Source organism: Schistocerca nitens, chromosome 9 (assembly GCF_023898315.1).
Source record: "Schistocerca nitens isolate TAMUIC-IGC-003100 chromosome 9, iqSchNite1.1, whole genome shotgun sequence".
NCBI classification, from domain to species: domain Eukaryota; kingdom Metazoa; phylum Arthropoda; class Insecta; order Orthoptera; family Acrididae; genus Schistocerca; species Schistocerca nitens.
This window is the reverse complement of record NC_064622.1, coordinates 347,073,166-347,100,876: the sequence shown is the minus strand read 5'-3', so window position 1 is coordinate 347,100,876 and position 27,711 is coordinate 347,073,166. Positions and strand designations below refer to the sequence as shown.

Genomic DNA, 27,711 nt, shown 5'->3' with positions numbered 1-27,711 from the left:
TGAGGTTAATGCTGCATCTTCTGGATTAACCACCTTTGAACTTCCGATGCAAGATTTTGTTGCAGCATCTTTAAGCCAAAACTCTACCCGTCTTTTAAAATCAAGAGTGTAAATTTACAATATGTCAGATGTAGAATAATATCTCCACAAAATATTAAATTTTACAACTATAGTCAACAACAAGCACAAATCAGATACGCAGCAGTCAGTGTGTAGTGCATGGTTTCGCCGTGCCAAATTTGAGTACACATTGCAATCGCAAACTCATGTAGATAGAAACTATACTCTGTGCTACTTGGCATGGATTTATATAGCCCCAGGTGGTAAAGTATAGACAGCCAAATGAGGAAACCGCAAACCTCTTTGCATAATTATTATTACTTTTTAAATCATAGCATCACTGTGCATTCATTATTCTGCTTGTTGCCTGATTGTCAACTATTATGCGTTGAAAGAAGAAGAGAAAAATATTCTAAAACCAACATTGATACAATCTTTATAAGAGCTGTTTCTTGTCAGTGCATGATGAGGCTTGATGGGTTTTGTTCTTTAGGTTGGTATTATTTTGGCGGAGACCTCACAAAGCCTCCTGGGCTGCACATAGGACACAGTGGCTCATCGAAAAATTGTTATAGCTGTAGTGAGTTAAAAATGGTTGGAATACCTCAAAGTTTATTTTCTCGAGAATTTTTGAGTTACATCAGACTGCTTGGGGTGAATAATATTTTAATTCTGCACCACATAAACTATAATAACAAGAAAATTACAAAAAATCCAGTTGCCTTTTGGTTTCTTTAGTAAGACAGAACTCAAGACCCTGATTTGGTAATTTTAATTATTTTGCTGAAAAGCAGTTTGTAAGACTTCATGAGATCAAGCTCTGCCAATAAAAATAAGATATAGAACTTAATGAAACCTGCAGCATGGCACAGCTGATCTGAAGCCAACCCACAACAACAAAATTTACTACTTGATTGCTACTGCATCTACGGATTTAATGAGATTTGACTGGAAGGTCCAAGAGGACACTGGCAATATCTCAAAAGGACTCACCAACTGTTTGGACATAGATTTCTCCACTTAATAAGTCCAGAATGGTCTTCTCCATACTTCAGTTTGAATCAAAGCATGAGAAGTGGTAGTGGCAACTCCAAAAGCGACCTAAAAAACAGAATTAGCTAAAAGGTTATCTGGATAAAACTAGACCATATATGTGTATCATACCTCTGCCCCAATTGAATGCTTCAATATTGTAGGTCTTCAGGCTTTTGTGTGAAGGCATTGTCATGTTGGATAATCATGTTTTCTGCAGGTAATCCACACAGTCTCCATCAGGTGCTCTGAGGCTGAATCCATTGTGGAATGGGTCCAGTATTTATGCCTCTGTGGGGCTAAGCACTCATCAATGATCTGCACCGCACCAGGCACTCCATCCGATGTGCTACTAGCACCTAATAATTTTGCCATCTCTCATTCTGTTCTACCTCCCAAGTTGTACTGCGAGTTCAGTCTTCTGACTTCAATCATTTAAGCTTTCCCATGGACTACGCTGTTCTATTACTGCAGCAGGTCATGTCAAATGCTCCGTCTGAGGCCTGCACCCGCTAGGAGCAGCTATCAGATGACAACAGCCAAAAAGTGTACAGCAGTCGGAACAGCTATAGCTGTAAAATACTGTGGTTGCTGCTATGAGCAGCACAGACCTCTGAGCACGTGGAGCAGTGTGGACAGATCAGAGCACCTATCCCTACATAGGCATAAATAATGGTCCTGTTCCACATTGGATTCAGCCTCAGGGCGCACCTTATGAAGATTGAGGGTTACGCTATTGAAATATCATGCAAGTACAGCATGGACTACTGGAGAGGGAAGTGTTATTGCTCATTTCTGGGCAAGGAACTATGTTTAGGTCACAAGAAGATTCTGACCCTTTTGTGTTGCAATTGGTAATGTTCACTACACTGACAAATTATAAAACCAGCTACATAAGGAATATAATAATAGTTTATTTGAATTTACTGCCATGGACACTGACAAAGGAACAACATAGCTTATACTACTTGTGACACTTTTGTGATCTTGTGACTTTGTGGCTGATGCATCAAACTGTAACAATAGTAAACAGCTACATGTAAATCTTGTTTATATTTTTGAAGAAGAATATAAGCAAAAGTAAATAGGGGTCTGGCTTTATTTCCAACAATTAGTATGCTGCTCTTCAGAAGCACTAATGTGTCACATTTTATGTTCTTGTTGCCAGAGTTCTTGAGTGTGAATGACAAGATTTGTTGCATCATCATTCAAGCCTGATACTGAAAAACGCCAAGGAAAATGGTTTCAAATTCCTTTAAATGCTTATATAAAAGTTTTGGTGTTAAAAATACGAATAGCAGGGCTGGTTATAGCAATTGGGACATATTTAACTAGTAAGAAATGAAACTGCTAGAAATCACTTGGATTGATGGTACGGTGTGTACGATTTTGTCTGAGTACTTCAATTAGCAATTTCACATTAGGACATCAGCTGGTGATATTCACACTTAAATTAATTTTTTAAAAACATAACAAGTAGATTTTTCAAGTTCATTTTTACTAATAATCATAAAAGGAAATACAAAGGTGACTGTTGAATTTGCCTGAAATTGTCTTTGGTAAAATCAGTATCTTTTTACAATAGTACAATGTTTTACTGTTTCTTCCTCTTGGAAACACTTTCTGGAGATAATGAATGGCTTCTCTTTCTGCGGGACTTTTCACTATGATGTCCCTTTATTTTCCTTTCATTATTTGGGCTGCTGCTGGCTGATTTTTCAGAACACTGCTGGAAAAAAATGTAGGGATAATCACAGATCCATAATTACAACATATATTAAAGTGTAATATGATTACATCATGATGCTCCCCTTATCCCAAATGATGAAAGCCAGTCAAAACTACTTGCAGAATAAATTACTATTTAATAGGATTGTGGAGTACAATATGAGGAACATTTTAGGCATCAAAATCATCTTGTTCAGTATTTTGTATGAAAGACTTTCCCTCATTAGTCAGTTCATATTTATTAGTATTGTTTCTATGAACATTCTGCAAAGTCTTCAGTTTTTTCTTGACCAAACAGAGGAATTGCTTGGTTAAGATGCGCAGGTATATTGGCAAGGAGTTGAGGGTCAAATACCCATCCACCCATCCTGATTCTATAGTTCTCCCACATAACCAAAGGTAAACACTCCATGTCCAACTCAAATGATGTCAATTTCAATTGGTGTTAGAGGTTAAGACCAACAAACAGATTTGATGGAGTCTTAAGTATTTAGTTTAACAGAGTCCAGTTGTCTTATGAGGTGACAGGTACAGGTACAATGGAATATAATAATACATATAAAAATTAGAGCTCACAAAAATATAAAATTTAGGATCAAGGAGTTCAACAATGGTGCTTCGCTGTCATTACTTTAACATACAAAAGCTGATTATTACTTATGCATCCACACTTTGCCCAATGGCTCATGACTGAGGACTATAGAACAAAACAAAAGTGCACAGATAGTACTCTACAGTTGTTCAGTCAGGGCATTGTGACAGGTATTTGTAAACTCGTGGATCTTCTGCTGATTTTCCTGGAAATGGAGTAACAAGTACTTCACCACTAATGTCCAGAGGGCACAATTTGAGCAAATCCACCCACCCAAATTGAAATAAGAGAGGGGATATAGACATTCTTTCCAACCTCTGTAAAGATCTGCACAACAAATCAATGTGTATTGTGACCTGTTACAACCCTGGGTAATCTGACAGATATTTTTCAGTACCAAATATGTAAGCTCTTTTAATTACTGTTGAAAAGTACCAAACAATAGGTAGATTTACTGTTCTACTATACCTCACTGTCAGATGTATCACTTGCATATTTTCGTTTCTTTTTAGACTTTTTCGATTTCTTGTGGTGACTTTTACTTTTCTTGTGCTGCAAAAAAATATAAAATAAGTTAAAAATCATATTAAAAATGTAACATACTCGTGCAACAGTAAGAAAATTGTATCACTGATCAACAACAATGGGCTACAGAAAAGCAGCATTGTAGCTGCCCCACATTTGCAACACTTCACTGTGAAGTGCAGTGCTGTATAGGCATGGAAAAAGTTATTCTGATGATTTGATTAATATCTGAACGAGCATGAGCAAATTGTATAGCAAAGTGTAGTTGCAAGTCTGCATCAGGAATGGTTACATAGGGCAGAATTTCAGTATATAACATACTTACTGGTATCTGGAAGTGCATGGTGTGTTGTGCTTTCTGTGAACAGTTATTGGGTGCTGAATGACAAATGAAAATATTCAGTACCATTCATAATTCTAAATATCAATGTTCTCATATTGGAATATTCATATCCAAGTTGTTAAGGATGAATCAATGATGTGATGAAAGAGGTTGTATTACTATATCACAGAAGAATTGTCACACTAGTTAACAAAAAATACAAGCTATTATTGAATAAAAGTTTCATTAAGCAGTTAGGCTCTAAAAATACAAGTACTGTAAACACAGAGTAAAGCACCTGCTTGGCACCATTCTATGCCAATTTATTCATTGGCCATTTAGAGAAATCCTTCCCAACCACCCAGAATCCAAAACCTCTGGGTTGAGTGTGAGGACACTGTATCCACATTCCTCCCATCTGGTCCTCCCCAACCCAAAAGCCACCTTCTTTGATGTTGACCTCCACCTCAAAGATAGCTACATCAGTATCTCTGCCCATATCAAACCTACTGACCACCAAGCAATAGGACATTGCCACCGATCCCATATCATGAAGTTCCTTCCATACAACCTAGCTACTCATAACCATAGCATCTGTAATGAGCAGCAGTCCCTCTCCAAATGTATCAAGGATCTCACCGAGGCCTTCACGGACCAAAATTACCCTCCCAAACTTGTACAGAAACTGATCTCCTGTCCTTTATCTCTCCAATCACCCACCACCTCCCAAAGCCCCATTCCCCTCATAACACAGTACCACTCAGGACTGGAGCAGCTGAATCACATTCTCTGCTACCTCTCTTCATGCCCTGAAATGAGGAAATCTTACCCCATTATCATTCCTACACTTCCCACAGTGGTGTTCCACCGCCCACTGAGCATACACAATATCCCTACTCATCCCCATTCCAAACCCCTTGCCTCATTGCTCATATTCCTGAAGCAGACCTAGATGCGTCCACAGCTCATGGCCTAGTGGCTAATGTTGCTACCTCTGGATCACGGGGTCCCAGGTTCGATTCCCGGCTGGGTTCAGGATTTTCTCTGCCTGGGGACTGGGTGTTTGTGTTGTCCTCATCCTTCCATCATCATACTGGATTGTGTGTACAGGAACTGACGACCGCCCCACAAACCAAACATCATCATTGGACCTAGATGCAAGACCTGTCTCATACATCCTCCCACCACCACCACCACCAATTCCAGTCCAATCACAAGCATCACCTATGTCATCGAAACCAGGGCTACTTCTGAAAGCTATCATGGGATCTACAAGTTAAGTTGCAACCACTATGCTGCATTCTACATCGACATGACAACCAACAAGCTGTGTGTCCATATGAATAGCCACTGAAAAACTGTGGCCAAAGGCAACAGAACTAGCCACTTGCTGAGCACGCTGTGCAACACAACATTCTTCACTTCAGTGACTGCTTTACAGCCTGCACCATATGGATCCTTCCTACTAACACCAGCTTTTCTGAATTGTGCAGGTGGGAAATCTCCCTGCAGTATATCCTACATTCTTGTAACCCCGCTGGCCTCAACCTTTGTTATTGTCCTTCACCCACATGTCCCCGAACCTGCTCCCATTCCAGGGCTTAACAGCCCTCTCTCTATTCCACCAACACATCCACAGTCTTTTTATTTCTCTCCTTTTCCACTCCCCTCCCCACCTGTCCACCATGTAACCTCCCACTTGTACCTAGTTGCCCTACCGTGTCCCCACCACATCCCTGTATGTTCCCACAAGCAGCACTTCACTGTCCCCCACCATTATTGTGCTATCCCTCCCTCTCCATACCTCTGCCACCCAGATTGCTTCTCCCACCACACATAGCTGCTTGCTGTCCGGCCTCGATAGCCAGAGACAGTGGTTGTGTGTGTGTGTGTGTGTGTACTTTATAAGAAGGCCGTTTGGCTGAAAGCTTACTTGCTTAGCAGTCTTTTTGTTGTGCCTGTTTACAACTCAACATCTCCACTATAAGGTGAGTAGCACTCTATCCTTTTCATACTATTGTCAGATACTGTTTGAATCACAGAAGGAAGCAAGACTGCATTTTCAAGATAGCAGAAATTGGTATAATGCAGTATATACATGGTTATGGAGGTAATATGTGTCAGCAAAAAAGAAAGTTACATAGTATGATATTTTCTATATGCTCATAACAACATACAGTTTACAATGAAATAAGAATACAAGTGATGAACTAGGAACTAAGAAAGCTTGTAATGTGTGAACTTAGAAAACAAGAAATAGGAGTGGGGTACCACAGAGTATTGTTAAAAGTGCATATGAAAGAGAAGTGAAAATAAAAGATATTTTTTCTACTTCTGTGCTTTAATCCCCATGTCTCTTGGGGTCATCCCTTCTAGCCTCATTATGCCATTCTGAACGTATTTGCGTCATTTCAAGGTTCAGTCCCATGGTTTCCACAGTGGAGTGGGTCCTAATCCATATTCAATGTTTATCCAATGCTTCTTCTCACTTATTTTATGTAAAGTATTGTCCTTGTCATATTGTAAGGTTTACAGCACATGATATTCCTGTACTAGTGTAGGGGATTTTCTTGAAGTTTTTCCACTATGTTTGTTTCCTTAAATGAGTCTGTCTTTTAGATTCATTTCTCCAGGCCAGCTGAGCATCCTTGCCTCTGTAACCTGGAGGTTCTGTTCATCTGATTAGCGCCATGGCACACCACATTGAAAATACATAAAATGTATTCGCAGTTGTGAATATCGACAACCACCAGCTGTATGATGGAGTGATGACAATGAAAATTTGTGCGAACCGGTACTCAAACCCGGATATCCTGCTTATTGCGAGCAGGAAATCCGAGTTAGAGCCCTGTTCCGGCACAAATTTTCATTCTCGTCATTCCATTATAGAGTTGATGTTTATCCAGATTTGAGGTTCTGGGCATAAAAGTCCTCCTTTAGAAATAGAAACCATACACACAAGCTCATCTCATACACATTTGGCCACTGATATTGGTTACTGTGGCCAGACTGCATACTGCGACTGCATCTGACAAGAGTAGCAAGGGGGGTTGTGTTGTGAGGGCAAGGAGGAGGAATGGGTTAGGGATGGGGGGAGAGACAGTGTTGTAAGGGTAGATGACGATGATGTGCTGTCTGTGAGGTTGTCATGGATGTGGGGGGGATAGGACAGGGCTTTTACATGCAGAGTCAACTTCTTGTGCTGAGAGACGGGGGAAAGAAAAGGGAGTGGAGAAAAGCAGAGAAAGGAAAAAGGCTGTAGGTGCATGCAGATATGACTTTGTAGTGTTGGAGTGGGAGAAGGGAAGGGGATACGAAGGTGGAGGACAGCGAGTTACTATAGTAACCAGAATATGACAGGACTAGGAGGCACTGACCAAGCAGCCTAGGCCATCAAACAGTGAGTTCCAGAAAACCACTAAGGACAACAAGACAAGATGACAGAATGACAAGGCCAGGTGTAAACCAAATCGAGAACATCAACACAGCAATACGTGAAGCCAAGCAACACTGCAAACAAGGAGTGAAAGTAAGTGCAGCCAAACATGACTGAGGTCTGGATCCCAGTGCTGCTGACTTTATAGTATGACTGCAGATTTCAATAATCTGAAATGTGTGGCATGTCCTGCGGCTATTACTGAGACAGTGACAGCATTGCTTGCAAATATTAGGAGCATTGAAACTTCCTGGCAGATTAAAACTGTGCCGGACAGAGACTCGAACTCAGGACCTTTGCCTTTCGTGGTCAAGTGCAAGCACGACTCACGCCCCGTCCTCACAGCTTCACTTCTGCCAGTACCTCGTCTCTTACCTTCCAAACTTTACAGAAGCTGTAAAGCATTCTGGAAACATCCCCCTGGCTGTGTCCAAGCCATGTCTTCGCAATATCCTTTCTTTCAGGAGTGTTACGTCTGCAAGGTTCGCAGGAGAGTTTCTGTAAAGTTTGGAAGGTAGGAGACGAGGTACTGGCAGAAGTGAAGCTGTGAGGATGGGGCATGAGTCGTGCTTGGGTGGCTCAGATGGTAGAGCACTTGCCCGCGAAAGGCAAAGGTCTCAAGTCTCAGTGCGGCACACAGTTTTAATCTGCCATGAAGTTTCATATCAGTGCACACTTCGCTGCAGAGTGAAAATCTCATTCTGGATTAGGAGCATTGCATGACACCTGTCATCTGGGCCCATATGTTATAGCAGGCTGTCAAACGCATCAGGCCAGAATATCAGACCCGTGAAGGTTGTGGCCTTGGGGGTTATGGGAATGAAGGATCTGTTGTAGGGAGAGTTCTCACCTGGCACAGGCTGTGAAGCAATCGCTGAAGTGAATCACTTCTTCTTGAGCAGTACGTTCAGCAACTGGGTGATTTCAATAACTTCCTCTTAGTGACAATTTGTCAGTCGCCATTCATGCGGACTGACAGCTTAGTAGCTGTGATGCACACTTAGAAGGCAGCACAGTGGTTGCAGCTTAATTTGTAGACCACATGGCTGCTTTGATGAGATAGGAGATGCATGTGACAATAGGCATTTTCGCATTGCAGATAAATCCTATTAGTACCTCCAGTTTAACCACCAAGGTTTTCAATGTCTTTATTCACAGTAGCTGTGGATGTTATTACTGATTCAAGGTACTTGAAATGATCGGTTAATGATATGAGGGCATTGTCTTCATGAAGTTGTGGTTTCAAACTGAGGGTTGTTCTTGATAAGTTGCAATACTTATACTCTGTTGGTCCTACTTACTCTAAATCCTCTATGTTCTAGCAATGAACACCAAACATTAAGATAATATTGAACTTCTAGTAGAGTTTTTGTTATTAGAACTATGTCATCAGCGTATAAAAGTTTACATGGAGTTGGTTTCTGTAGATTCTCTGTGACGTAAGTTCATGGCCAGATTGAATAGCAGTGGACTTGAAGCAGATCCTTGATGGACCTCAGCCTTCCCTCAAATTCTTTGCCAATACCCTCAAATTCTTCGCCAATACCTGCACGGCTTAAAACTTCTGTCTTGATGTTCTCATTTATGTTCTTGAGAATATAGATGTAATATTCAGGGACACACTGTGCGCAAAAAGCATGAGTGAGACTGACGAAGACTTAAACTAATGACCCCAACGCAAAGTGCTATAATACAATGGCAATGAACTACAACATTGTTTTAATATAGGACGGCAAAATTACCTAGAAAAACCTCAATTCCACTCCATTTTAGTTATATCTCACTAACAAGAAGAGAAAATAATTAAGCACTTGGTGTGTTGGCATTTACAGAATAATTCTCCATGAAGCAGCATATGCCATGTTGGTCGTATAGTGGGTGTATGACTGCTATAACAATTACAAACAGCAACCAACAGTGCTTTCTTTCACACTCCGGACCACCATAGTAATCAGAACCGGGTTGGTGTACCTTCAGCTTTCTCACCATATCAAAGTTATAATTATGTACAAAAACAACAATTCGAACCCAAACCTTTAATATTTTACATCACTGTCCTAGTTGAAGTTATCTTCACAGTCACTTGGACACTTAACTGGAACCACTACCTGACCACTATGCACTGATCCACAAACATCAGAGTGAGAATTAAAGCATGCCGGAATATTTCCAATTCCAAAATAATGCTCCTCCTGTCCTCTTAACACTATAATCTCCAGGCATGTCAGGAGATCTACATTTCCAACACTGTCCTGCAAACTTTCCTACAAACTTCTCTGAAACCTCAAATCCTATTCCAGCTAAATCCTGTGCCATCTGTGATCTGAAGTCAGACCACTACAATTACCATCTCAGCAGACAAAAGTTCCACTACAGTGTCACATGATCATAGGCAATATGAGGCAAAGGGCCTGTTTCAACACACAAATGCAAAAAACTTTTCTTCATGACCCCATTCATTCCATCAATACTAAGTGCAGGAAATCTTTAAAACCCTAGGCCCCTCCAAAGATCACATAATGGCCTCCACAACTTAAAAGATACACCCCCTGCCCCATATCTGTGCATCTCTACATCACACTTCTTTTGCTGCTGGGTTCAATATCAGAAGAACATCCATCAAGCATGGCATACACATAATAGCCAACCAAGATAAAACCTTAGACCACGAGACCTTCCAGTCAAATACGATGATGCAACAAAATGCTGATACATTTGTACCATCCAAGATCGCTGCTGGACTTTGGAGACTGGTGGTGGTATTTCATACAGGAGATAGATCAGTTGGTTTCTGGGCAAATAATGGTAAATTCACCATAACCAAGTGGTTGGGGCACCTGTATGCCAACAGTGATGCTGCTGAGAGGGGGGAAAAAACTTGAGAGACTCAATTGGCCGAACAAAGTGAAAAGGGTGTTGTTTTCTTTAAAGACCTCAATGAAAAATATATGCTTGTAGATGGTGAATTGTAATTGCTAATTCTGATGCATCAAGTTTCTTCATAGAACCTTAGTTAAACCGATTATAACATACGATAATATAAATGTAACTTATTTTGAACTATAAACTGTGTTATGCATGTGTTTAGGAATCTTAGAGAATAGTAGCTGCAGGGGAGACCATTTTACATACAGTACAATTACGAGAGCCATTATATACTGCCATGACTGTGGTGCATGCATTATGGTGGAGTGGTTAGCATCGTTGGCTAATGTGATGCGGGTCACCAGTTCAAAACCGACTGTCAACAATTATTTGTTATTTAGTATTTACCATATCTGGAATATTCGATGTTTGTGAAAAAACATCAACACACTATAATATTCGATGTTTATATAAATAGCTGCACTCTCCATCCAGGTTACTTGTAAGTGTTGTACTTCACTGAGGACCCTGACTTCTGATTTGGAATTGACTGTGGTTTCGACATGACAATATGAAAGAGCATTGGCATTTTCATTGAAATTAAACAAGCATTATTGTATAAATAAAAGCTTTTTCTAAACTACAACTTGTAGGTGTTATTAATCATTGAAGAGATTTCATAGTGTGTTACCTTTTTAATTTTCTTTGCTTTCTTACTATGCTTTGTTTTCTGTGCCTCTTCAGCTAGCTGAGCAAGTACACCAGGCACATCATCATCATCGTCATCGTCTGGCAAAAGCTCATAGGTTTTCCCATCTGGACTCTATAAAATTAAATGCATATTTAAAGAATTTACTATATAAATATTAAGAGAGAAATTATGCGCTTGTCTGTAGCAGCAGAATGCCAAGAAATTGCTGGAGCAGTCTATGAACAGTTCTTACCTTGAAGCAATCTTTTGCTAAATGTCCATAAGTACCACATTTTGTACACGTTGTCTTTAACACTGCTTCAAGTTCAATAACTTTTCTCCTTGAAGACGGGTCGAAGGACTTTCTTTTGAGTTCGTCTTGGCTGGTAGTAGAATAAATTTAAACTTTTATAAAATGCAACAGCCATGAAAATATGTTTCTATTCTAAACACACACACATACACACATTACATTTTTCTGGTATTGCAGCCTCATTAGAATGAATACTTGCCACATTGAGGTACTTCATTTGAACCTGAATGAGGCGAAAGAATCAGAAGAGTGAGGGCTCGGGAATCAAGGTATAATAACAGAAAAGAAAAGGAATGTAGAGGTACAGAAAGGCAACCCAGGTGCAAACCAGTGCAGAGACATGGTAAAGAGGAACTGCTGAGAAAACATAGTAGAGGAGGATACACAAACCTATTTATTTACAAAAGTAAAAGGCTGGTAGACACAGAGGGCTAAGAAATGTGAATAGATAGATGGGGGAGAGGGAGAGCAGGAGGGAGGGGGGGGGGGGGAGTAATACAGTTTAAGACCAAGAGAATTATAGGAGCAAAGAATATTTGTGTGGGACAGCTCTGCTTGCACAGTTAAGGGACATCGTAAATATTTGTGGGGCGAGCTGGAAGAAGAGGGGTTGATCCGAGTCACACAGGTTGTGAAACAGATATTGTAGTTGAAAATGTGCTAAACAGCTTAATCTGCAGCTGATTGATCAAGTTTATGGTCATATTAGCGACTAAACTGAAATATAAAACACTAACCATTACTATCTATTGTGCATATTGTTGTTGTTGTTGTTGTTGTTGTTATCCTTCCATGAACCACGGACCTTGCCGTTGGTGGGGAGGCTTGTGTGCCTCAGCGATACAGATAGCCATACCGTATGTGCAACCACAACGGAGGGGTATCTGTTGAGAGGCCAGACAAACGTGTGGTTCCTGAAGAGGGGCAGCAGCCTTTTCAGTAGTTGCAGGGGCAACAGTCTGGATGATTGACTGACCTGGCCTTGCAACATTGACCAAAACGGCCTTGCTGTGCTGGTACTGCGAACGGCTGAAAGCAAGGGGAAACTACGGCTGTAATTTTTCCCGAGGCCATGCAGCTTTACTGTATGGATAAATGATGATGGCGTCCTATTGGGTAAAATATTCCGGAAGTAAAATAGTCCCCCATTCGGATCACCGGGCGGAGACTACTCAGGAGGACGTCGTTATCAGGAGAAAGAAAACTGGCGTTCTACGGATCGGAGCGTTGTATGTCAGATCCCTTAATCGGGCAGGTAGGTTAGAAAATTTAAAAAGGGAAATGGATAGGTTAAAGGTAGATATAGTGGGAATTAGTGAAGTTCGATGGCAGGAGGAACAAGACTTTTGGTCAGGCGAATTCAGGGTAATGCAGGAGTAGGTTTAATATTGAATAAAAAAATAGGAGTGTGGGTAAGCTACTACAAACAGCATAGTGAACGCATTATTGTGGCCATGATAGACACGAAGCCCACGCCTACCACAGTAGTACAAGTTTATATGCCAACTAGCTCTGCAGATGACAAAGAAATTGAAGAAATGTATGATGAAATAAAGGAAATTATTCAGATAGTGAAGGGAGACGAAAATTTAATAGTCATAGGTGACTCGAATTCGGTAGTAGGAAAAGGGAGAGAAGGAAACGTAGTAGGTGAATATGGATTGGGGGGAAGAAATGAAAGAGGAAGCTGCCTGGTAGAATTTTGCACAGAGCGCAACTTAATCATAGCTAAAACTTGGTTCAAGAATCATAAAAGAAGGTTGTATACATGGAAGAAGCCTGGAGATACTGACAGGTTTCAGATAGATTATATAATGGTAAGACAGAGATTTAGGAACCAGGTTTTAAATTGTAAGACATTTCCAGGGGCAGACGTGGACTCTGACCACAATCTGCTGGTTATAAACTGTAGATTAAAACTGAAGAAACTGCAAAAAGGTGAGAATTTAAGGAGATGGGACCTGGATAAACTGAAAGAACCAGAGGTTGTACAGAGTTTCAAGGAGAGCATAAGGGAACAATTGACAGGAATGGGGAAAAGAAATACAGTAGAAGAAGAATGGGTAGCTTTGAGGGATGAAGTAGTGAATGCAGCAGAGAATAAAGTAGGTAAAAAGACGAGGACTGCCAGAAATCCTTGGGTAACAGAAGAAATATTGAACTTAATTGATGAAAGGAGAAAATATAAAAATGCAGTAAATGAAGCAGGCAAAAAGGAATACAAATGTCTCAAAAATGAGATCGACAGGAAGTGCAAAATGGCTAAGCAGGGATGGCTGGAGGACAAATGTAAGGATATAGAGGCTTGTCTCACTAGGGGTAAGATAGATACTGCCTACAGGAAAATTAAAGAGACCTTTGGAGAAAAGAGAGCCACTTGTATGAATATCAAGAGCTCAGATGGAAACCAAGTTCTAAGCAAAGAAGGGAAAGCAGAAAGGTGGAAGGAGTATATAGAGGGTCCATACAAGGGCGATGTACTTGAAGACAATATTATGGAAATGGAAGAGGATGTAGATGAAGATGAAATGGGAGATATGATACTGCGTGAAGAGTTTGACAGAGCACTGAAAGACCTGAACCGAAACAAGGCCCCGGGAGTAGACAACATTCCATTAGAACTATTGACGGCCTTGGGAGAGCCAGTCCTGACAAAACTCTACCATCTGTTGAGCAAGATGTATGAGACAGGCGAAATACCCTCAGAATTCAAGAAGAATATAATAATTCCAATTCCAAAGAAAGCAGGTGTTGACAGATGTGAAAATTACCGAACAATCAGTTTAATAAGCCACAGCTGCAAAATACTAACACGAATTCTTTACAGACGAATGGAAAAACTAGTAGAAGCCGACCTCGGGGAAGATCAGTTTGGATTCCATAGAAATATTGGAGCACGTGAGGCAATACTGACCCTACGACTTATCTTAGAAGCTAGATTAAGAAAAGGCAAACCTACATATATAGCATTTGTAGACTTAGAGAAAGCGTTTGACAATGTTGACTGGAATACTCTCTTTCAAATTCTGAAGGTGGCAGGGGTAAAATACAGGGAGTGAAAGGCTATTTACAATTTGTACAGAAACCAGATGGCAGTTATAAGAGTCGAGGGGCATGAAAGGGAAGCAGTGGTTGGGAAGGGAGTGAGACCGGGTTGTAACCTACCCCCGATGTTATTCAATCTTTATATTGAGCAAACAGTGAAGGAAACAAAAGAAAAGTTCGGAGTAGGCATTAATATCCATGGAGAAGAAATAAAAACTTTGAGGTTCGCCGATGACATTGTAATTCTGTCAGACAGCAAAGGGCTTGGAAGAGCAGTTGAACAGAATGGATAGTGTCCTGAAAGGAGTATATAAAATGAACATCAACAAAAGCAAATCGATGATAATGGAATATAGTCGAATTAAGTCGGGTCATGCTGAGGGAATTAGATTAGGAAATGAGACACTTAAAGTAGTAAAGGAGTTTTGCTATTTAGGGAGTAAAATAACTGATGATGGTCGAAGTAGAGAGGATATAAAATGTAGACTGGCAATGGCAAGGAATGCGTTTCTGAAGAAGAGAAATTTGTTAACATTAAGTATAGATTTAAGTGTCAGGAAGTCATTTCTGAAAGTATTTGTATGGAGTGTAGCCATGTATGGAAGTGAAAAATGGACGATAAATAGTTTAGACAAGAAGAGAATAGAATCTTTCGAAATGTGGTGCTACAGAAGAATGCTGAAGATTAGATGGGTAGATCACATAACTAATGAGGAGGTATTGAATAGGATTGGGGAGAAGAGGAGTTTGTGGCACAACTTGACTAGAAGAAGGAATCGGTTGGTAGGACATGTTCTGAGGCATTAAGGGATCACCAATTTAGTATTGGAGGGCAGCGCAGAGGGTAAAAATCGTAGAGGGAGACCAAGAGATGAATACACTCAGCAGATTCAGAAGGATGTAGGTTGCAGTAGTTACTGGGAGATGAAGAAGCTTGCACAGGATAGAGTAGCGTGGAGAGCTGCATCAAACCAGTCTCAGGACTGAAGACCACAACAACAACATTATTATTCAAATGAAAACATGCTGGTGTGGAACATGTACAGTCAGAAACTAATAAAGTACAGTACAATGTAGGGTGTCAGCAGGGAAAATCAGTAAGCCAAACTCACATTCAGACTGCTGCATAAGAGGCTGTATACTTTATGAAATACGTTAACAAAAGTGAAATTTTTGTATGTGATTTTCCTCTGTAGTAACTGAGAGGAAAAAATAAAACTGGTATCTGTACCACCAGTCGCAAATGCATTAGCATTCAAAGAGAACAATTGGAGAGACACTACAACAGGTGATTAAGGTACGAAGTATGGCAAAAACTGCTTACCACATGGAAATATACAGAATCATGTACTAGGGATTGATCGATGAGGGGATACAGAACAAAAAAGGTCTAATGAACTTGTCCGGAAATGCATGGTTTCCACACTAGAGACCATTTATTCAATCATACATTGTTACAGAGACTGCGGTATAATACACATTGTTCCATGCAGCCACTGTTATAGTATGTATTGAAAATGGCTTCCATGTTCCTCAATGCATGCGTGTACGCACTGTAGCATGTTCTGTGTCTCACATTCACATTGGCCATGCTGCATCCAAACAGTGTCAAAGGCAGCATGAATATGCTGCTCCAGTGTCTCCACATCTGGAACGGGCTCTGCATACACGATACTTTTGAAATGACCCAATAACCAGAAATTGCAGGGGTTGATATCTGGTGAATGAGCAGGCCATGCAACTGGACCCCCTTGCTGATCCATTGACCAGGGAAGACACATTACAGATGTGTCTGAACATTAATGGCGAAATGGACTGGAGCACTACCATGTAGCAGCCACACAGCCCTTCGAATCACCAATGGCACTTCTTCCAGTGGTGGAGGCGAAATCCACAAGAAACGCCGACAGTTTCCGGCCTGTTAGGCAATGTGGGAGGAAGACTGGTCCCAAAATACAATCACCAATTATCCTGGCCCACACATTCTGGCTGGAACAATGCTGATGATTCGCTGTCACCATACCATGGGGGTTCTGGATACTATACCACAAATGACTGTTATGAAAGATGAAGATACCACTCCACATAAAGGTCGCCTCATCTGTGAATATGATTGGATGACACAAATCCCAGAATCATGGTTGCCTGGTGAAGAAACCAGCGACAAAACTGTTCCCAATATGGAAAGTTTGTTGCTAGTGAGCCCTGTGCATGTTGTAAGTGATAAGGATTGCAACAATTTTCATGGAGAATGTTCCACTTCGTTATCTAGCTTCCCTGTACCGGCCGGCCAACTGCCTGGTACTGACATGGCGGTCACCTTCCACAGTGATAGTCACATTTTCCTCCAAGTCTGGTGTCCAAACATTTCATTTCAGGTACGTTCTTCATGATTTTCTGCTTCCTGAAACAACCCTGACTCAGACAAATGACGAAACACTGTTGCAAACATTGAATGCTGCGGTGGTTGTCACTGGGAATAGGTCTCCTGATACAACCTTGCTGCCCGCCGCCTGTTGCCATTGCCTTCCCATAAGTAAACACAATGTTGGCAAGCTCTTGATTCAAATACAAAATGATTGTGTAAAACACTGTATCACAGCAACTACAAGGTGAGCCAGCAAAAAAGCGAACTGGACACATCACCAGTTACTACAGCAGGAGAGGGCATTAGCGCATTATGTATGAGGAACCATTTCATCCTCTAGGAGGAAACCATGCATATTGTAACTGTGACTGCATGGTATAGTGCAAGTAGCCCACAGCCCCTGTATCAAAGTATGATTGAATAAATGACCTCTAGCATAGAAACCATACATTTACAGACATAAGTTCATTAAACCTTTTCTGTTCCGTATCCACACATCGATCAATCCTTAGAGTTTGTACACGGTGGAAAAAAATCACCCTATATATACACCATGTGATCAGAAGTATCTGGACACCTGTCTGAAAATGACTTACTAAGTTCGTGGTGCCCTCCATCAATAATGCTGGAATTCAATATGGTGATGGTCCACCCTTAGCCTTGACGACAGCTTCCACTCTCGCTTCAATCAGGTGTTGGAAGGTTCCTTAGGGAATGGCAGCCAATTCTTCACGGAGTGCTGCACTGAGGAGAGGTATCAATGTCAGTCGGTGAGGTCTGGCACGAAGTTGGCATTCCAAAACATCCCAAAGGTGTTCTATAGGATTCAAGTCAGGACTCTGTGCAGGCCAGTCCATTACAGGGATGTTACTGTCGTGTAACCATTCCGCCACAGGCCGTGAATTATGAACAGGTGCTCAATCATGTTGAAAGATGCAATCGCCACCCCAAATTGCTCTTCAACAGTGAAAAGCAAGAAGGTGCTTAAGACATCAATGCAGCGCTGTGCTGTAATAGTGCCACGCAAAACAACAAGGAGTGCAAGCCCCTCTGAATTTTACTGTTGGCACTACACACGCTGGCAGATGACATTCACTGGGCATTCTTCATACCCACACCCTGCCATTGGAGCGCTACATCGTTTACCGTGATTCATCACTCCACACAATGTTTTTCCACTGTTCAATCGTCCAATGTTTATGCTCCTTACATCAAGCGAGGCATCGTTTGGCATTTACCGACGTGATGTGTGGCTTATGAGCAGCTGTTCGACCATGAAATCCAAGTTTTCTCACCTCCCATCTAAGTGTCATAGTACTTGCAGTGGATCCTGATGCAATTTGGAATTCCTGTGTGATGGTCTGCATATATGTCTGCCTATTACAGATTATGACCCTCTTCAACTGTCGGCGGTTTCTGTCAGTCAACAGACAAGGTCGACCTGTACACTTTTATGCTGTATGTGTCCCTTCACGTTTCCATTTTACTATCACATCAGAAACAGTGGACCTAGGGATGTTTGGGCATGTGGAAATCTCGCATACAGACGTATGACACAAGTGACACCCAATCACCTGACTACGTTCAAAGTCCGTGAGTTCTGCGGAGTGCCCCATCCTGCTCTCTCACGATGTCTAATGAGTACTGAGGTCACTGAAATGGAGTAGGTGGCAGCACAATGCACCTAATATGAAAAACACATGTTTTTGGGGTGTGTCCCTTATACTTTTGATCACAAAGTGTAGCTGTATTTCTGCACTCATGAAACAAATATCTGCAATTACACACAGAGGTATTACTGTCTTCAGACCGTAAAAATTCAAAATGCTGCAATAATCTATTGATCTGTGATTTATTATTAACATTATGCTATACCCATACTTACTGAATCTGAACTCCATTTGGGTCTAAATCCTTTCCAGTACCCTGATCCACCACTTTCATTGACAAGGAAATTTTCTTTTCATCCTATATGAGCAAAATAGATATAAATTAGAAGCAACAATTAAATTACGGCTATCCATTTGGGTGTCCCTTATTTTCCGATTTCAATATTTTTGAGCACTGTCCCTCCAACATTCTTTGAATGACTCTAAAACAAGTCTGTAGAAAATTTTATTGCGATCAGAGGATTGTAACCCATGCCAACTCTAGCACGAACTCCCATGAGGAACATGACCTTTCACACTGTTCATAGATATTGCACTGAAGTCACCTCAGCTTATTGGTCAATGGTTTATTTGTTACCAATCACATCACACACATTTTCCAGTCACTATCTAGGATGTCACATCAATTACGCGATGCCAAGGAATGTGTGTTTTTTGATAGGAGATATAAAAGACCAAATAACTGGACATGAATTACCATCAAGCACACAAGTGTTGGAAGTTTTATTTCATAACATATGGGATGTACAATTAACAATTACTGAGAATGCTAATCTTGTGGTTTGCAAGTGCATTATATTTTGGTAGAAAGCAAGATTTCCCACAAGCACGCAAGCATGCGCCCGCGCGCGCCCAAACACACACACATACACACACACACACACACACACACACACACACACACACACACACACACACACAAAATCAGGTTGGAAGAGAATAGGATGTTCTTATTTCAACACAAGGAGCCAGGGTGCAAAGGCTATTGTCCAGGAATGGATCGAAAGACCATGGCAGAAAAAATTGGAAGACAAGAAAAGGCAGAAGAAACAAAAAACTACATTTTCTGCCTTTTATCTTCTTCTTTATCATCATTGTCTAAAAAAATCAAATAATGGAGATGCTGAGCTGGGGAAAAAAAACAGAAACACAGAGAGAGAGAGAGAGAGAGAGAGAGAGAGAGAGAGAGAGAGAGAGAGACTGTCAGAAAGTGAGCTTTTGGCGAACAAAGCCCTCATTGGAAATAGACAAAACAACACAAAACACACACTTGCGTTATTTCCATTGAAGGCCTTGTTGGCCAAAAGCTCAGTCTTTTTGTTGTGCCTATCTTTGACTCAGCATCTCTACTATGTTAGTAGCACGTATTCTTTTCATGATATTGTTACATTCCATCCTGGATTTTCCATTGTTAGAAGACTCAGATAAGGCATTTTCAAATTTATATGAAATTGACATTGGTGATGGTGAGTTTGTTGCCAGCTTTAAATGTCAGGGACTCAAAAGGAAAATACTTACAGTCATCGATTGGCGACTACCTGGAGTGCTCTGTGCACAACGACCATATATGTCAAATTAAAAGGAAGGTCAGCATTGGCCATAATATTGATGATTTATTGATAGCAAAATCGATTTTCAATCACATAGTGATCATCTACAGTGCTGTGGTTACTGATAATAACTTGATACCAGTGCCTATGAGTTTAATTTTTACACCACAGCACAGAAGATGATCACTATGTGATTGAAAATCGTTTTTGCTATCAATAAACCATCAATATTACGGCCAACGCTGACCTTCCTTTTAACTTACAGTATTGTTACCTTTGGGGACAGTGCACAGTTCACTGTGTTACAGAAGTACAGAATGGTTCTGGTAAAAATGCTATTTGGAATGCATTAATATATTGGGGTATTGAAGATAGTGTACAAGTTCTCTGCAGTGACACAGCTACCTCAAATACTGGCTGTGTTAATGGTGCATGCACAAAATGGACAGAGTGTTCATGTATTTCCCATTCCATCATCACATACATGAACTTGTATTTGAATATGAAGTACATGGTGCAATAAGCAGTCATGGCATATCAGTTAACACATTTGAGAGGAAACGGGAAAGTCATCATCAGTGTCAGTAATTTTCACACTGACAAAAAGATTGTCGATTTTTTTTTTAAATGAATCAGAAATTAAGGTGATGTTAGACTTTTAAGAAAGTGAATTAGAGAAACTAACAGTAACAGCTGATTGTGAACTCATAGAGGTCTGTGTAGTATTTTTGGGAGGAGACTTTGGAGGGAAAAGACACCAACAACAACAAAAAACTGACAATATATGCTCCTGGAGCAACGCATTGAACAAGATATGTGGCAAGACCAATTTATTATTTAAAATGTTTCTGCTAAGATCACACCTTGACCTCTCCACTGAAAATAAAAATGGACTCAGATGCCTCTCTTTTCATTGTAAATGTTTTTGTCAATCCATGGCGTTAGTGCAGTGGAGGTGTAAAAGCTCCTCATCTGGATCTCTTAAAATATCTTATATCATATGAAAAGATAATATTCCAGAATTTTAAAAGCAGCAGTAAGGAAATTTAGTCATCATTTGTGGTATTTATCAGAACACTTTTCTTTCTTATTGCTCTTTTATGATGAAGTAAACGGACAAACAAAAACTGAATTGGTAGCAAATTTGGACAGAGATAATATAGAAATGGAAGTGAGATATATTTCTTTTTGTGGCGAATTGGATGGACCATTATGTGGTAAGTTTAATATTATTCTGATTGCCATATATTTAATTCATTAATTTACATCTTCCAATTCACTCTCATCTCGTTTTCAGAGAACACATTAGCAGACTTCATGTCGCACAACAGCTGTGGCCTGTTCTCTTGCCTGAAGATTATGGACACTAGTTCTATTCAAGAATTCTCTTCAACATGGATGAGCAGCACTTCATATTCAGATGCTAAGAGGATAGTTAAGGATTTAAAAGCTGCTAATGTCTAAGGTGTATTAAATTAATGCAAGATTTTCACAGACTATTAACTGTAGACAAGAAGCAAAAGGAATCTGTATTGTGTAGTGTTCAAGAACATCGAAGACTGTATTCTGATTGCAGGGAAGAGACTCTGGAAAGAAAATATTCTCAGGAATACTAAACACATCTAGTCCCAAGAGTATTAAACACTCCCTAAAAAGCAAAAATATATTTTTGATTTTAGACAGTCATCTATAACTTTGACACTGACTAAAAGCTATAAAACTGAAAATTCCCAAAATTAAAATTTTTTGCTCTAGTCAGCATGGGTCAATGTCATTGTATTGAGACGACATTTTTTTCCAGAGTATATCTAATGAAGTAAAAAACATTTAATGAAAGAGCATAAAATTTTTAAAGGAAAAAGAAAGAAAAAATGGAGTGCAAAATAAGGGACACCCTATTGTCCTCACAATGAGAATTTCTTTAGTTATCAAGTAGCACTTTTGCTTATGTTCCAAAATGATTAAAATGTTGTTGAGATGTACTAAAGGAATTTACTTTCAATATAGGTTACTATATTACTGCTCACTGACTGATGTAATAAATTATGGGGCATTTGAGACAACATATATTCCATCTTACAACTAGTAAACAAATTCTGAAGGAAAGGGAGAAATATAAAAACTTTGTACAAGTGTTCTTATTCAAATTATTTCATTAGCATTTTGTTTACATATGTACAGCTGATGTCACTGAACTTGCATTCATAATGAACTAATAACATTCTCAGAAGTTGGCATGCACTCACAGTTGAATAAACATAACACATTTCACAAGCATTCATCTATTTTAGCACTCCAGTTTTTTTTGTGTAATTATTTATTTTGACCATGAGTGGAAACTGCGAGATTCATTGTGAGGGTGACTGTAGTATGGAGAACATGGGGGAAATTACAAATGCCCTATCTTAAAGCTGCAAGATATGCAGCAGGAAATGCTTGATCAAAGAGCATGAAAGGTGATTTGTTGCCATTCAGTCACAGATGGAAGGAGCAAAGAAGGAGTTACTGAGAATGAAGTCTAGCAATGGGTGGCTGAGAAATGGCGCCTTGTACTATGTCAGGATGGGGGTTAGGGGAAGATGAGGGGAAATAATCTGACAGTTTTGTTGTAAGTACCAGAAAGAGGTTCCAGCTGCCAGGCTTGACTGAAGAAAAGTATCAAGCAGAAGTACGAAATGTGCAGGAGACTTAAATGTTGAGGGAAACTAAACACGTCACTAATCGTAGAAAGAAAAAGTACTGCTGCTAAGTTACAGTCATTCCAGAGGTGACTGTTACAGGTATACTTATAGACCTGTCCAAGGCTTTTGAGACTGCTGGCCATAAAATAATACCAAACTAGAAACATAGATAAAGGAGAAGTTAATGAATGGTTCCAGTGATACCTGGAAAATAAGCCACAAAAGGTAGAGATAGCCACCCTTCAGGTGATGATAAACATTTAGTGAAGCATTTTTCAAACCTAAAATATACTAACCTAGGTGTTCCTCAGGAGAGTATATTAAGACCGGTTTTATTCTTAAAAACAAAGCCTTTACAGACAATATAAGGCATGGAGAAAAAATCTCTTTGCATTCTGGTAAAATAGTGGCATATGCCCCTCTTTTATGCTTACCGTTGCTGCACTTGACCTGTCTTGAGTTGTACTTGGTTTTTATTTGCCTGCTAAATATGATTTTGTTGTTATTATGTTTAAAATGACCTGTTGTGGACACCAGTAAAATTTTGCGAGGTTGGAAAACTATTTGGTATTTATAGGAAAACTATTTTGTATTTATAGACTATGTTGTGGATTTTTAACAGTGTCTACCTATGTTTTCTCATGCTCGTTAGTGAAATGTGCCTGCTACTGCATTGCTATGACTCAGACATACTTTTCACTGCACATTTACATTTTGTGTATGCTGTTGGTAGTGGTTTATTTCACTGTTTTGTTATTGAATGTTCAAATCTGTTCCAATGTCTTTTCATTTTGTGTGTGTGTGTGTGTGTGTGTGTGTGTGTGTGTGTGTGTGTGTGTGTGTGTTTGATAGTTACTTAAGAGTGCTGAATGGTATTCTGTTGCAGAGCACTGTTTAATCATAATGAAAATAATCAATTATTGGCTATATAATATACATGGATGGATAAAAAAATCTACTCACCAAGTGGTGGCAGAGGAACACACACACACACACACACACACACACACACAAAAGGGTTTAACTTTTACAAGCTTTCGGGGCAGTGACTCCTCCTCCTGGCAGAAGAGTTGAAGGGGAAGGAAGAGGGGTGAAGGAAAATGACTGGAGAGGTTTAGGGAAAGGGATTGTTGTTGTTGTTGTTGTTGTTGTTGTTGTTGTCTTCAGTCCTGAGACTGGTTTGATGCAGCTCTCCATGCTACCCTGTCCTGTGCAAGCTTCTTCATCTCCCAGTACCTACTGCAACCTACATCCTTCTGAATCTGCTTAGTGTATTCATCTCTTGGTCTCCCTCTACGATTTTTACCCTCGACGCTGCCCTCCAATGTTAAATTTGTGATCCCTTGATGCCTCAGAACATGTCCTACTAACCGGTTCCTTCTTTTTGTCAAGTTGTGCCACAAACTCCCCTTCTCCCCAGTTCTATTCAATACTTCATCAGTAGTGGTGGTGGTGGTTGTTGGGATGTTTAAGGGGGACTAAACAGCTAAGGTCATCAGTCCCCCATTCCAAAAACAGGCGAGACATAAATTCGCGGAGCAGGGAAAACCCCAAGGGGAAGGAGACTCCCCCCCAGGCACTGAAAGAACACAAATTAGGCAACGAACACTACAGACAAGAAGAGTACAGATGAACACCAGACAGAAAGAAACAGAAAGAAACAGAAGATGGCCGAAGACTGGTTGACTGACCACGAGAACAAAAAAAAAAAAGGGAAAGAGTCAACCATCTTACGACACACTAAAATCGGCAACCAAATATGAAAGACTCGAGGACAAGAGACACAGAAAGAGAAAGGTGCAGGACCTCCCTACATGGAGCTATAAAAAGGACTACCACGGATAAAATTTAAAACGTTGTCAGCCATGGAGGCATCGTCGCATAAAACCAAAGGCAAAGGGCCCGGGAGATTAAAAGACTGCCGGAGGGTGCACAGTCGGGGACACTCCAACAAAATGTGGGCGACCGTCAGCCGGGACCCACACCGACACAGGGGGGGATCCTCCTGACGCAAAAGATGGCCGTGCATCAGGTAGGTATGGCCGATGCGGAGCCGACACAGGATGACAGAGTCCCTGCGAGAAGCCCGCAGGGAGGAGCACCACACATCGGTCGTCTCATTGACAGCCCGCAGTTTATTCGGGGATGTCATGCCACGCCACTCAGCAGTCCACATCCCAAGCACCTTACGGCGCAACACCAGCTGCTGATCGCGAGCCGTGAGGCCGATCTCCAAAGCTGGGGCATCGATCACCCCTTTGGCCAGCCTGTCAACACGTTCGTTCCCTGGGATGCCAACGTGACCTGGCGTCCAAACAAAGACCACCGAACGACCAGAACGGGTAATGGCGGAAACAGACTCCTGAATAGAGGACACCAGAGGAGAAGAGGTATAGCAGTGGTCGATGGCCTGGAGGCTGCTCAGGGAGTCACTGCAGATGACGATGGACGTACCTGAGCAGAAACGCATATGCTCAAGAGCGCGCAATATGGCCACCAGCTCTGCAGTAAAAATACTGCAGCCAGCCGGCAAGGAGCGCTGCTCAACACGGGCAGCGTGAGCAAAAGCGTAGGCAGTGCGACCATCAACCAGGGAACCATCAGTGTAGACAGTCTCACAGCCCGAAAATGAGGCGAGAAGCGCAAGAAAACGGCGACGGAGGGCCACAGGCGGAACCGAGTCCTTGGGTCCCTGTGCCAAGTCCAGACGGACGGACGGCCGGGGCAAACACCAGGGCGGCGTAGGTGCACGGACCCGGAAGGGAGGCAGAAGAGGGAATGACCCCAGTTCCGACAGCAGGGACTGAACGCGGACAGCTATGGAAAGCCCAGACCTAGGTCGCCGTTCGGGCAGATGGAGGACCATGGCAGGGAAAAGCAGGCGACGATTGGGATGGCCCGGCGAGCAATGCACGTGGACAGCATAGTCGGCGAGCAGTCGATGGCGGCGAATCCGCAGCGGGGGAACCCCGGCCTCCACCAGTAGACTATCCACGGGGCTCGTACGAAAAGCGCCAGTTGTAAGCCGAACCCCACAGTGGTGTATGGGGTCTAACAACTTCAACACTGAGGCTGATGCAGACCCATAGGCCAGGCTCCCATAATCAAGCCTGGACTGCACAAGGGCCCTGTATAATCGCAACAGCAAGTAGCGATCCGCACCCCAAGATGTGTGGCTCAGGCAGCGGAGGGCGTTGAGGTGCCGCCAGCACTTTTGCTTCAGCTGAGTAATATGAGGAACCCATGTGAGCCGGGCATCAAAGACGAGTCCTAAGAAGCGGCATGTGTCCACCACTTCAAGCAGGTGGCCGTCGAGGTAAAGTTCAGGATGAGGGTGGACCGTCCGACGCCTGCAGAAGTGCATAACTCGAGTCTTGGCTGCAGAGAACTGAAAACCATGAGTCAGAGCCCATGAAGCTGCCTTGCGAACGGCTACTTGCAGCCTGCGTTCGGCGACTCCCGTAGTCGTGGAGCTAAATGAGATGCAGAAGTCGTCGGCATACAAAGAAGGAGACACCGACGACCCCACGGCTGCAGCCAGACCATTAATGGCCACTAGAAATAAGGAGACGCTCAACACCGAGCCCTGCGGGACCCCATTTTCCTGTATATAAGATGAACTAGAGGCGACACCCACTTGCACCCGGAAAGAGCGGTGCAATAAAAAGGTTTGAAGAAAAGCCGGGAGCTGACCACAAAGACCCCACTCATGCAACGTAGCAAGGATGTGATGTCTCCATGTGGTGTCATACGCCTTCCGCAGATCAAAAAATACAGCAACGAGATGCTGACGTCGGGCAAAGGCCGTACGGATAGCAGATTCCAGCCGCACCAAATTGTCCACTGCAGACCGGCCCCGACGGAAGCCACCCTGGGATGGAGCGAGGAGACCGCGCGACTCAAGGACCCAACACAAACGCCGCCCCACCATACGTTCGAGCAATTTGCACAAAACATTGGTGAGGGTAATGGGACGATAGCTGTCCACCGCCAGTGGGTCCGCACCGGGCTTCAAGATGGGGACAATAAGACCCTCTCGCCATTGCGACGGGAACACGCCCTCGCTCCAAATGTGGTTAAAGATGGTGAGGATGTGTCTCTGGCAGTCCCTGGAGAGATGCTTCAGCATCTGTGCGTGGATGCAGTCTGGTCCTGGTGCTGTATCAGGGCAATCGGCGAGGGCAGCGAGGAATTCCCTCTCGCTCAAAGGAGCATTGTATTTTGCAGAACGACGCGTGTGGAATGATAACGTCGTCTGCTCGGCTCGCTCCTTTAGAGAGCGAAAGGCGGGGGGATAGGTTGCAGTCGCAGAGCTCTTAGCAAAGCGCACAGCAAGATGTTCAGCAATGGCGGCAGCGTCCGTGCAGACAGCGCCATCCAAGGAGATCCCAGGGACACCCATAGGGGTCTGGTATCCGTAAATCCGCCAGATCCGGGACCACACGAGCGAGGGGGAGACACGGGAGCCCAAGGAGGAGACATACCTCTCCCAGCACTCCTGCTTACGCCGTGCAATAAGACGACGGGCCAAGGCACGGAGCCTCTTACAGGCAATGAGGGTCTCGAGAGACGGGTGCCGCCTATGACGCTGGAGAGCCCGCCGACAGTCGCGAATAGCCTCAGCAATCTCCGGCGACCACCAGGGTACAGCCTTCCTCCGAGGGAGTCCAGAAGAGCAGGGGATGGCAGCCTCGGCCGCTGAAATGATGGACGTGGTTAAGACACGGACCACCTCGTCAATGTCACCCTGTGGGGGAGATTCAATGGTTGCAGCGGAAGTAAAAGCCGGCCAGTCAGCCCTGTGGAGAGCCCAGCGGGGCAGGCGCCCAGAAG

The 27,711-nt window shown here is 42.1% G+C and overlaps 2 protein-coding genes across 3 annotated transcripts in view; one reads left to right on the top strand and one right to left on the bottom strand.

The window, feature by feature from the left end:
* LOC126203065 (39S ribosomal protein L44, mitochondrial) overlaps window positions 1-27,711 on the top strand; it is a 644,782-nt gene that overhangs the window by 510,918 nt on the left and 106,153 nt on the right. The gene's annotated exons all lie outside the window — the stretch shown is intronic.
* Window positions 2,570-27,711, bottom strand: part of LOC126203068 (zinc finger CCHC domain-containing protein 17-like) — a 71,990-nt gene continuing 46,848 nt past the window's right edge. Inside the window, exons 3-7 of one of the 2 annotated variants that reach the window (XM_049937306.1) lie at window positions 18,863-18,945; window positions 11,505-11,634; window positions 11,252-11,383; window positions 3,881-3,964; window positions 2,570-2,821 (exon numbers count right to left, since the gene is read on the bottom strand). In XM_049937306.1, the coding sequence (XP_049793263.1) occupies window positions 2,687-2,821; window positions 3,881-3,964; window positions 11,252-11,383; window positions 11,505-11,634; window positions 18,863-18,945 (564 nt within the window). In that variant the 3' untranslated portion in view covers window positions 2,570-2,686. The remainder of the gene's footprint in view (window positions 2,822-3,880; window positions 3,965-11,251; window positions 11,384-11,504; window positions 11,635-18,862; window positions 18,946-27,711) is intronic. The other variant, XM_049937307.1, reaches the window with a different exon arrangement.